The sequence below is a fragment of the Electrona antarctica genome (assembly GCF_951216825.1).
Source record: "Electrona antarctica genome assembly, chromosome: 4".
Taxonomy (NCBI): domain Eukaryota; kingdom Metazoa; phylum Chordata; class Actinopteri; order Myctophiformes; family Myctophidae; genus Electrona; species Electrona antarctica.
In genome coordinates this window covers 13,434,486-13,447,451 of record NC_136809.1, presented here as the reverse complement: position 1 = coordinate 13,447,451, position 12,966 = coordinate 13,434,486, and the positions used below count along the sequence as shown (strand labels likewise).

The window sequence follows — 12,966 nt, the reverse complement described above, 5'->3', positions numbered from 1 at the left end:
CACGTACAGGTACACACAAACACGGATACAAACAAAGCTGGTTGTTGGAGTGGTTTGCACCACTCAAAAAAATAAAGAAAAAAAGCTGGACATACGTAGGAGGGGCAATTGCAATTAAATTCTTGCTATCGGTGTGATGGTTCCAATATGACCATTCCTTCACGTTCAAGGTCACAGTCATTTTAACAGGAGCGGAATGCACAAGTCCTCATGCAGTAAGATTCAAGATTCCTTCTCCGCAACCATGGGAGATAACCTCTAGGTGGCAGTGTGCCTCATAAAAACCTCCCCCCCAGCAGCAGCAGCAGCAGCAGCAGTATAACAACAGCTCTTTTCACATCACTGTAATTACAAACGTCTGCTATTCTCTGCTCCTCTGCTCTTCAGTCCACCGGCCCCGTGAGCGCAACCCAACTAAATGAACATGACCGAAAAGTTGATAAGTTATGATCACCCCACCCCCCCTTCTCCCCACCCAGCCTCGTCCTTAAATGGGGGCCTGATACAATCTGTGAGGCGCGGTGGGCATGTATAGTGTTACTCTCATCAAAGGCGACTGAATGGGGGTGAATGGTGGATGATGTGTGTACTGCCTCTGCTTAGTGCAGGCATTTCCAGCTGGCGCCAGGGCAGAGGAAACCCACTGAGGCACACAACAACACACACAGACACAGGGGTCAGCCGGGATTCACCCAAACCCCCCCCCCCCTCCCCTCCACAACCCCTCCTTGGCCTCTAAACCAGCCCCCCACCACCCGCGCCCCCACCCGCCCACTTTCCCTGGCCGCTTTTCGTCTGCTCTCTCTCTCTCTCCGTGTGTCTATTTTGTTCATTCCTCTCTTCTGTTTGGTCCTTAGGACATGACACAAGAAAGTCTGGTCTTTAGTTCCACTCTCTACGTCTTGCTCTCTGAGAGTAATCACTCTCCCCCGTCCCTCTCTCTCTTGTCCACTCTTTCTTCACAATGTATTCTCCTCGCTCCCTAAATCCACAGAGTTAATTTCACACTTAGCTCCTGAACGTGTTAAAAATAGACCTGTGAGGGTGATTAACCCCTGAGAGTCACCTGTGGACTTTTAAGGTGCCGATTATCATCTTCACCGCATTACAATATGATGATAGAAAGAAAGACAGAAGGAAGGAAGGAAGGAAGGAAGGAAGGAAAGAAAGAAAGAAAGAAAGAAAGAAAGAAAGAAAGAAAGAAAGAAAGAAAGAAAGAAAGAAAGAAAGAAAGAAAGAAAGAACACAGAACTGACAGGGTGAGAAAAAAGAGCGAAGGTGAATGAGAAAAGACAGAGACTTCTTACATCACCCCAGCTTCACCTCTGCCTCTCGGAACGCTTTGCCTCTTTCTTCTGGGTGACATCAGGACCTAGGGGGAATTCAATTATGGTGGATGTTAATGGCTAAATGGCTCTTGGCCTCCCTCACAATCTGCACAGGAATAATAGAGGAGGGGACTCCAAACGATCAGGACAAATTAAAAAGCCAACCTGCTATTTTACTGTTGAGTTCTGTTGATGCTGTAAAGTGGGAGAACGGGCCTGGCGGCCTTTACGTGACTACTCGGTTGATTTAATATGATTTTCCCCCAGCCCCGAATCTAAGCCTTTCTGGCACAACAAGCTATGTCTTGACCAAGCATGGGGTCTGTAAATGCCCTAATAAATACTTTTTAGCACTTTATTCAGTTCCATGCCCTAGGCCAACAGCTTCTAAACTGTCACCCAGCAACTGAGAGGGCGGAAAAATCCCACCACCTAAAACAGGGTGTAATGCAGATTTAATTAACAAGCACGGACAAGCCCAGGCTTGCACATGCATGCATGCACGCGTGCACATGTACTGTATGCATGCGTGCACATGCATGCATGCACGCGTGCACATGTACTGCATGCATGCGTGCACATGCATGCATGCGTGCACATGCATACTAGGTGTATGCAGACGTCCCCCACATGTAAAGCATGAAACCAATGCACACAGCCAAACACACACACACACGCGCACACACACACAGACTTGCCAGTTAAAAGATACGTGCATACATAAATGCTAGCACTTGCTTGACACACACACACACACACACACACACACACACACACACACACACACACACACACACACACACACACACACACACACACACACACACACACACACACACACACACGTCAAGTGACACATCCCTAGGCTTAGAGCAATGGTGTGAAAATATGTGCGTGTAAATGAGATGCAGACAGCCTCACAGCAGTGTACATATAACCCAGAGAGAGAGAGAGAGAGAGAGAGAGAGAGAGAGGGAGAGAGAGAAGGAGAGAGGGAGAAGGCTGAGAGGATGTGGCTTGGCTTTGAATTGCTAAAGTGAAGTTTCAAGGCATATATATTTTGAATTCTATGCATACCACTGATCCATGAGCGATAGGCAGTAGAGAATTGAATTCATCCCCCCCTAGTTTAATAGTTTGAATGTCGAAAAGTTTCTTTCACGGCTCAAAGCAGACATTGAACAAACTGTAAAGCTCAAAGGGTAGAGCATGCATGCGTTAAGCTTTGAATGGCATCTATACAATATATATCAAGATTAGCCTACTTGGATGACAGAGTCCTAAATGTCACTGTCGGGTGGAAACCTTGTACACTGTACAAGTTTAGACTTAAAAGCAGATTTACAAGTTCATAACCCCTCACATTGTGAGCATGTAGATCTGTTTTCTTATCAACGTTTCTGTGTTTCGTATGACGAAGTAAAGAACTGTTTTAGGGAGGAAAAAAAGAAATGCAGAGATACAAGGTTTCTGCCCAACAGCAACGATATGCATAGCATTAAATGCAACCGTCAAAAACAGACTAGTATGTTCACAATAATATCGTCACAATACAAGTACACAGTATAACAGACACCAAAACAAAAGCGACGACGCTGGCAGCTAGAAAAGCTCAGCGGTTTAGTCATTTATTTTTGTTCGTCAATGACATCAGAGCAGATGGTTCTGACATAAACATTTGGCACTCAAACTGTTGTAACTGTGACCCCGCATACTTCACAATCAGATGGAAAATTCTGTTAAAAAACAAAAAACAAGCAAGCTGAGCCCATTAAAAATAATCGTATCCTTAGCCTTATAGACCGTATAATATATTGTGATTGGTAGAAAGTCTATACAGATTATGGCACTCTTAAGACGACAATGGGGACTTGAAGTCTGTCTTTTGTACTATGTTTTACAGATAATCTGACTGCCCCCTTCCCCTGAAATTTAAATTTAAAACTTTTTACAAAAACAATTGGATCGTTCAACCCTCTCCCAAAAATACAGATACCGTAAATAGCCTACTAGATATAGTAATACATAAGTAAACACCATGTTTCTACAGTACGTAGAACATGTTTAAGCACTAATTGTACCGCCGTTTAGTTAGAGAGCAGCTACTTCATACCTCTACGTAATGACGTCCATGAGCACGCTGTTCTAATGACACAGTACACAGTAGCCACAAGAAGAGACCATTCAATCCTTCAGACGTGTAGATCGACTTCGACTTTGACCGAGAATCATTAAAAGATCGAAAGGAGCATAATAGCATAATAGCATATTTTACACCACCATTATGGATGTATAACACTAAATAAACGTTTGCATGTTAAACAAAAGGCTTTCAAGTTTCATCTTGAAAGTATAGGCCTAAGTATAACACCTAAATGTAACAGCAGTCATTATGAGAACATTCAGCAATGATTCCATTCCAATTAAAATGAAATGAAAAGGCAATCAGGAACCAAGACAGGCCGATGAGTAAGAAATGAGCAGAAATATCACTGAATCTCATTTTCTCCTCACACTGTGACTGCTCGCCTCTCGTCTCGTCTCTCACATTCTCAGAAGGGTACCACGTGTACACACACGTGCACACACACACACACACACACACACACACACACACACACACACACACACACACACACACACACACACACACACACACACACACACACACACACACACACACACACACACACACACACACACACACACACACACACACAGTATACACAAAATGCACCAAGGCAGGTTCTTTGTTGACTTGTGATTCAAGAATACTGTAAAACAAAGACATTCTCCGACCGTTAACTAACATTCCTGGTTTCTACCCACAACAAGTAAGGCTGCATCTGTATGGAATATGTATATTTTTAACCACACAAAGTACCTGAATTCGGCATTCATGGTGACAGAGTAATCACATTTGTTGGATTACTCAGCACTGATTTACAGTAAACGAAACGTGTCAATTACAAGTTATGAACTTTTCTTTCAGTTTCATGCTATAAATGTCGGAGGAACTACTGTATATAAATTATTTTTAAGTTAATCATCCAGGCCTCCACATATTACATCATATTTCCTCGAATGTAATGTATGGACTCCCCCGTCCGGCTGTAGCCTACAGTATATCTTCATTCTTCTCCCTCCATCACGCCTCCTGTTTGGGCCTCCTTCAGACCGTTAACGACCGGGAGCCATGGCGAGGACAGCTCAGGCCTGGTCCTCTTGGCCTGGTTGAGTTGGGTCAGGGTGGCGTAGAGCCCTGGGGTGGTGCCACCGTGAGCACTCACCTCTGCCTGCTGCTCCTCCTGGTCTGTGTAGTACAACTGCAGGGGTGGGCCTGCAGGGGTGCAGTGTTTCTGCTGTTCAGGTGGACAGAGGGAAACATTTCTCTTAAAGCCAAATTCCAATACCCACAATCTCGGCCATAGATATATATATATAATATTCACCTTTTTCCTAGGCTGTGTGTACTTCCTGTCGATTTGATCCAATGAAATCCAATGAAACTGGTCAGATGACCAATGATGTCCAATGAAATCGACAGGAAGTGGAGCACACACCCCCCCCCCCCCCCCGGAAGTTAACGTTTTTTGACCAATCGCAGCGTTGTGTTCCCGAAAATGTATTCCCGCTGAAATGATCATTGGGTGGGGACTAGTAAACACAGCCGCACCGCGTGACGTAGTTATCTTACACGCAACACTTCCGCCACTTCCGCTGATAGTCTTTTCAGCGTAGGTCTTGGCCAGGGTGACACAGCCTAGGAAAAAGGTGAATAAGAAAGCTAGATGGCTCACCCACGCTACTGGCCAATGGGGAGCGACGCCGCTACGTGGCGGCCATCTTAATTCGGGGCAGCATAACATTGTGTCTATGGTCCATGTACTTTTTAAATAACCATAACTTGCTTAATTTTCAACAGATTTTCAAACGGTTTGGTTTGTTATAAACCTGAGAGACGTCTGCATACTTAAATGCGTTTATATGACGTTCATATAAAAAAATAATATTAAGCAGATACACGTCCTGAATCATAGCCACGTTGATAACGTTTGTAATAAACCAACCTGTTTGTAAATACGTCAAGATTTGAGCGAGTTATGAGTATTTTTGTTTGAGCTGCCATAAAGCAAGATTGCCGCCGGGTGAACTACGTCAGAGACTTCGTCTTGAGCCATCTAGCCTTTATATATGTCTATGATCTCGGCCACTCACTCACACTCGGTCACTCCAGCATGCCGGTGTTGCGGTGAAATTGGTGACCAGCCAAAATATGTGACCATCTCGTGGACTTCACATAGCCTAACTTACATGGAGGTCTTTAAATATGTGATTTATGTTGCGACACTGACGTTATATGACGCCTATTCTACACGATTGTCACATATTTCAGCGGGTCACCAATTTCACCGTAACACCACAATGCCGGAGAGACTGAGTGTGAGTGAGCGGGTGGCTGATATTTGGGGTGTTGGAATTCAGCTTTAATGTGGGATGATACACTAGATTGACTAGAAAGATGACTCTGTCGGCACCCGTGCCGGTCCGAGTGCAGATGGAATATAAAGGAGAAAGACAGTGTGTGTGTGTGTGTGTGTGTGTGTGTGTGTGTGTGTGTGTGTGTGTGTGTGTGTGTGGGCGTGCAAGCGTGTATGTTACAGTACCTCCCTCGTCGCATTCCGGTAATTCGGTGTGGTTCAAAATATTAAAAATTGCGGTGCAATTATGGTGAATAAGTGGCCTCACATTACGTGCATCATTAAAGCAAGCGTCATTGACACTTTCTATCTGTCCGTGCCTCTACACTTCTGCATTTCACAGAGAAATACAGATGACACTATAGGGCAGTGGTTTTCAACCCTTTTCATAGCAAGCCAAGGCCTATAAATTATATTATCGGCAGTTGAGTCAAGGACCACCACTTGATGTCATTTAGCCTCTCAGACCCCAAACTAAAGAATATGTTGTTGTCGTTGGATACGATTCTGTTCACATTTGCATGCTGTATTAATGTGGTACCATTAGTAGAGATAACAGGCGTCGATCAAAATCATAATTCTTCTAACAGTTAAAGATCTATAAGGCTCCATTTGGTCATTTAGCTGGGGACCACCTGGAACTCCCTCAAGGACCACTGGTGGTCCCCGGACCACTGGTTGAAAACCACTGCACTAGGGTATTCTTTTACACAACATAACATGATCTCAAAAAAGGAAAAATTGGATTTATCTTCCAAATCTGCAAAATGTCCCTTTAATTCAACTCTGAGAGTGTACAAAACAAATGGTTACATTTATTACACTATCGTAGTTACAAATTGATAAATAAAGAGGATTGTACTGTGTGGTCCACTTTCTTTGTTGCCAGGGATGTAGAGAAAGTTATGAATATTTTCATAATGACCCAGAGTGGTTTTCCCCACACAGCTCTGCTGTAATGTACAGTATGGCTGCATGCTATTAATACAGGAAGTCATAAAATTAGATTGTGTGAGACCTTCAAGCAAACGCTCCAAAAACATCAGTACCAAAAATACTGATGTGTTTAAAGAGCACACACAGTAAATGTTCTGAGTTTTAACCGTAACAAAACTTTAAATTTAAGAATATGAAAAAATCCTGAGTAAAAACTTGATGTTGATATAACTCTTAGAATTAAATCAACACTTTGCAGGAGAAGAGTGGAGAATTAGACTAAACTAACTTCACATCCGTTCTGCCAACCCTCAGGGTCAGTTTGGTTGCATTTGCATGCTCCACGAGCTAAATGAACACCATGAGGACTTTACGAGGCAGCTTGGGAACCACTTCGAACCAGAGTTACTACTCGAAGTGTCCTTGAGCAAGACACTGAAAACCTAATTGCTCCCGATGAGCAGGCTGGCGCCTTGCATGGTTTCCTCCTCCATCGGTGTATGAATGTGTGGGTGAATCATTCACCCACTGCACGTTCATACACCGATGGCGGTGAATGTAATACACAATCATTGTAATGCGCCTTGAAGGCGCTATATAAATGCACCATTACCATTTTACGGTGTTCGGTCCAAATGAGCTGATGCAGAGACACCTGACCTTTCATTCCACAGTGACGAGGCGCACTCGCTCGTTGCCCCTCCATTCTCACCCGTCTTTTCATGTCTCCAACAACACATTAGCGGGAGGAAGAAAATGCTGAGAGTGACTGTAACCGTTGAAAAACTTCAAAAGCTTTTTTTTTGCCGGAAGGTTCCCCCCCCCCCCTCCCCTCACCTCCCTTCCTTGCCCCCCCCTCCGTTAAGCCTTTAATCACAGTTTAGTCACGCTCAGGCCCTAATTAAAGACCCCTCCGATTCACGGGCGGGCATCCCAAACTCTTGCCTGATGAGAAAGCGGTCTCTCCCTCCCTCTCGCTCAACCCCCCACCCCCTCGTTTCTGTTTTTCTACTGCGAGAGACAGGCTTTTTAGCTAACACGCGTGACAGAGCTGGCTCAGTGGCTGAGTTACGCGATGCCTTCAAGGTGTCGTTGGGAGATAATAGGTTTGTTCAGAGGGTCGCGCTGACGTCTGCGATGTTCTGGGGATGTGCTCACAAAGCAGCAGATGATGTGTGCTCTGCAGACAGCGGACGGTGTCACAGGACTATAGGTGTTCGTTCTCAAGGCTGAATAATAGTCTGTATTAGCCATGGGGGCAAGGCTGTGATACAACAAGGCACCTTTGTTCAAATCTGGCACGTTGCTGAAAAGTATAGCAGGAATAGTCACATTGATGTATTGTTCATATACATACAGTATGGCTCATTTTGGCGCTTCACGCTGATATTTTGAATGTTTGGGTCACTCATGGACATACTTGAGGATGGCGCGTTTATGTGTGTATTAGTATACAATACTTGGGGGTCAAAACTCCCCTCAAGTATAGCATAATTTAACAAACAGACATTGTCCTGGTCCTGGTCCTCATGGATGTTTTATATACAATTAGGAAATGATCCAGGTTGGGGTTGTGGGATTAAGCATTTAGAGGTTATATCGCAGTGCGGCGCGCTGCTATCAATTCAATTCAATTCAATTCAAAGGGCTTTATTGGCATGAGAAAACATACGTTTACATTGCCAAGGCAGAAAGCACAATACAACAATACAGCAATCTATCAGCAAGCTATCTTGACGATCCGCTAGTAGATCTCCTGTTTTTGGCACACTACAGTAGCTTGCAACTGAGTAAAAAGCAGGCTTTAGGGTTAAATGTATGCAAATTGTGTGTGTGTGTGTGTGTGTGTGTGTGTGTGTGTGTGTGTGTGTGTGTGTGGTAATTCGGTGTGGTTCAAAATATAAAAAATTGCGGCGCAATTATGTTGAATAAGTGTGTGTGTGTGTGTGTACCTTAAGGACGAAACCCTCAGGGCAGGTAAGCTGGTTGTACCACATGGCCTTGTACATTAGCAGGAGCAGAAGGCTGGTCAGGAAGGCCAGAGTGATGAGAATGAGACCCGTGAGCTGGTTGACAAACGGACATGCACACGCACGCGCACACACACACACACACACACACACACACACACACACACACACACACACACACACACACACACACACACACACACACACACACACACACACACACACACACACACACACACACACACACACACACACACACACACACACACACACACACACACACACACACCATCAACAGCAGCTCTTTCACTGGCAGAACCAAGTGAGCCGATGATTTCCCGGGACATGACGTTTTGCTGTTATATCACTGTACCTTGGCCTTCTCTGACACTTCACTGTAGAAGTTGATGTTGAAGTGTCTGCCGCTGCCGGGCACGTACAGCCTGCTCTGTTTCTTCTGCTTCAGCTGGTACTGAGTCGTCGTCTTCACAATCACCTGCCGAACGACAGATGTTCGTTCGTCGTACGTACACCAATAATAGCTCTATACAAGCTCAGTGTTGCGTCGTGACTCGCGCTCGCCGTGTTGTGAGCATGCAGTGGTGGGAAGAGTACTCAGTTTTACTTAAGTAAAAGTATCAATAGTGCAATGTATTACTACTCTAGTTATACAAGTGAAAGTCCAGAATTCGAAAATGTAGTTGAGTAAAAGTAATGGCAACAAAATGTACTTAAAGTACCAAAAGTAGAAGGTACTCACTATACAGAATGTCCCATTTAAAGTTTTCAAATATAGAAAAATCTATTGAAAATAGCACATCTACAAGCTCACAATGCGTCGCATCGCGACACATTGTGAGTTTGTAGATCGGCTATTTTCAAATGGCCGAAATGTATATAGGGCTGAAGTGTTTAATGTATGTTTTGTACTAATAATCAAAGTAACTACAGTAGTAACTAAGGTTTTCAAATAAAAGTAGTGGTACAATATTTGCCTCTGAGATATAGTGGAGTAGAAATAGTAGAGAGAAGTATTGGAAATAGGAAATACTAAAAGTAAAGTACAAATACCTCAAAATTGTACTTAAGTAAATGTTCCACTGTGAGCATGTACAGCTTTTTGTAGAGCTATCTTGACACACGGCAGAGTATAAGCTTTTAGTTTTGTCAAGGGTAAAAACAAATCCGTTTTTCCACACTATGAAAATAAATGAAATAAAAGATTTCAGAGCTTCTGTTTGTTTGTTTTTCCTTCTAGGATACTGACAGTATACTCTGCCATGCCATTTGTCTTTTGCTGTTCATAATTCAAGTCAACTGTTGCAGTTAGGTATTCTCAGATAAGCATAATAGTACGGGCAGGTAGACTAGACAGTTTATGCTGAGAAAGTGAGCGCCGTGCTCACATGAATTTTAATGGTGTCCAGACCTATTATGTAACGTGAGTGGGAGAGGACTGCAGTGAGCCGCGGCGTAAAAGTAACTGAGTACATTTACATAAGTACTGTATACTTAAGTACAATGTTGAGGTATTTGTAGTACTTTACCAATTTCCAATACTTTTACTTCTACTCCACTACACCTACACAAACATTTTCAGATGGGGGTCCGCGCCGGCATATGTCAATTTGGGGGCCTTGACATGAAAAAGGTTGAGAACTACTATGGCCTATGACAAGTGCAGATAACAGACACCCGACTGTTAGTAGTACACAAGCACACAAATGTACACACGCAAGCATGCACACATAGGATGCACACACACACACACACACACCCACACCCACACACACACCAAGGCCACAAAAATGTCTGTGGACACATAGATGTCTGTGGAAACTTAGATAAGCAAAAACATACATACAATAGACATGCACGCATACACGCATAAATGCAGGCACAAACACACGCACACACGCCACAAAAATGTCTGTGGACACATAAGCAAACATATGCACGCAAACACATGCGCGCACGCACGCACACACACACACACACACACACACACACACACACACACACACACACACACACACACACACACACACACACACACACACACACACACACACACACACACACACACACACACACACACACAGTACTGTATATACACAGCCTCAGCTATACGTACCTTGTCCGGGAAAGGGTGGTGTAGCTGCTTGACCTCCAGTGGGGTGATGAGGGGGATGGTATCAAAGCCATCATCTGCAGACGGCTGTTTCTCCAGTTTATCACACAGATTACTGCCCAGCTTCACCATGGTTCACTATATGCACCTATAATCTGAGAGCACAGAGAGCCATCTCAAATCAGAACAACTCACCCTGGGATGTGTACCTACAGTACTACTACTACTACATATTGGTGTTACACAGTAAAAACTAGAGTGTACATTTCACTGTTATTTTAGTAACAATTTAGTGTAAATGTGTGTTTTTGTTTGTTTGTTTAACCAGAAACACACACCCTCTTGGTGTTTTCACCAGTTGTTTAGGTTAACAGGGAGGTTTTTGGGCTACCAAAGCAAACCATGAAGACAGAGGGCAGTGTGTTTGTGCAGGTAACCACTACCACACTACTCCAGTGGCTGATGACTGCTGGTATAGAGATCATTGATGGGTAAACATTTTACATATTGTTTTCTTATGTAAACACAGGGCAAAATCACATTCTCTTCCTCTAACTAAAACGTCCACTCTTACACTGCAGTGTAGATGGTGTGTAGTTGTTGGTTGTCTTCACTGAGAGCACACAAAGGCTCTATAATAGGAAGAGGAACAAATGTTGTACTTCTGTCTTATGGTGATAACATTGTGAATAGAATGGAACATATAAGCGTGTATTGATATTTGTGGGTAAACTTCTACATCTTCTGTGGTTATATCAAAAGCAAACTTAACAGAAGAACACGGCTCCTCCTGCACACACAGAACAAAAGATTTATTGCTTTTCATTTCTAGGGGAAAGACGGTCTGCGAGATAGTGACAAATCCTCATATTGCGATATTTTCCCAGGGAATTGCGTTAACAATATTGAACATAAACATCTGTGACACAATTTCTTTTCAGTTTGCTTTGAAAATGTCAAAGAAATGGGGGAGGCTGATATCTTCTATACAACTTGTGTTTTGGGGAGATAATTCATTTTTTATTGCACTTCTTTGCATCTCTCTTTTGGTTTCTGCTCTGTTCTTATTTGTGCTCCTGAAATGTGGAAGTGGTACAACCATTATTACATACTTTATTAATACTTTAATTTTGTGAATAACCAAGGTGTACCGATTCTAACATCATGATGACTTGTGCCTAGTTGAACTTTTCAACTTTCAGATTTGAAGGAAGGTTTGGACAGTTGAAGGCCATATTCAAAATAAATATCACGTGGAACACAAGTATAACACATTATAGTGGAGCCCTATAGAGAGGAACTGATTTAGAAAGCAAGAAAGCAATAATGTGGAAAGTACGAGTTGGGATTTAATTAAAATGGCCTTCACTCTGTAATTTCCTTTTGAGAGCTCTGTGTGTGTGTGTGTGTGTGTGTGTGTGTGTGTGTGTGTGTGTGTGTGTGTGTGTGTGTGTGTGTGTGTGTGTGTGTGTGTGTAATCATCCTCATATTGTAGATAACTTTCTCTGTTTAAAATGTCAACATGTACCGCATCACGTATAGTTCCAACTCGTGCCACCAATCTCGTATATCTCCCTATAATTTCCCACTTCTTACAAATGCATTTATATGATCCACCTGCGAGTCCAAGGCTCTGTAGATGCCACCAACACACCTCAAACGCATTGCTGCTGATAAGGATGCCATTTTATTCTCCTTGCAATCAATAACTCATCTAAATGTAGAGGCAAGAGGTGAGGAGCCACTTATCTCCTCCACGCACACCCACACACGCACACACACACACACACACACAGCAGTGCAACACAACACCAAGCCCCCGAGAGGTGTGCTGACGCCGCCAATGACTCACCATAATGATGAGCACATTCAAGAGGGGTGTAGAGAGATACCATTCATATATTCCATTAGCAAAACTGTTAGAACCTCAGTCTCGATGGCAATGTTTTCGAGGCAAAGTCTTCAAACGTAGGAAAGGTTTTTAGACAGAAAGATTTCAGAAAACATTTGTGGACACTGCGTGTATATACTGTACCGCGCGTGTGTGTGTGTGTATATATATATATATATATATATATATATATATATAAAATCATGTCAAAAATGTTGGGTGAAAAAGG

The 12,966-nt window shown here is 43.2% G+C and overlaps 1 protein-coding gene across 7 annotated transcripts in view; it reads right to left on the bottom strand.

Moving 5' to 3' along the window:
• Positions 1-3,028: 3,028 nt before the first annotated feature.
• Positions 3,029-12,966, bottom strand: part of caly (calcyon neuron-specific vesicular protein) — a 144,041-nt gene continuing 134,103 nt past the window's right edge. For 4 of the 7 annotated variants that reach the window (XM_079499852.1, XM_079499849.1, XM_079499850.1 and 1 more), the window contains exons 5-9: positions 11,421-11,478; positions 10,850-11,001; positions 9,089-9,211; positions 8,698-8,811; positions 3,029-4,690 (exon numbers count right to left, since the gene is read on the bottom strand). In XM_079499852.1, the coding sequence (XP_079355978.1) occupies positions 4,460-4,690; positions 8,698-8,811; positions 9,089-9,211; positions 10,850-10,978 (597 nt within the window). In that variant the 5' untranslated portion in view covers positions 10,979-11,001; positions 11,421-11,478 and the 3' untranslated portion in view covers positions 3,029-4,459. The remainder of the gene's footprint in view (positions 4,691-8,697; positions 8,812-9,088; positions 9,212-10,849; positions 11,002-11,420; positions 11,479-12,966) is intronic. The other 3 variants (XM_079499853.1, XM_079499854.1, XM_079499855.1) reach the window with 2 other exon arrangements.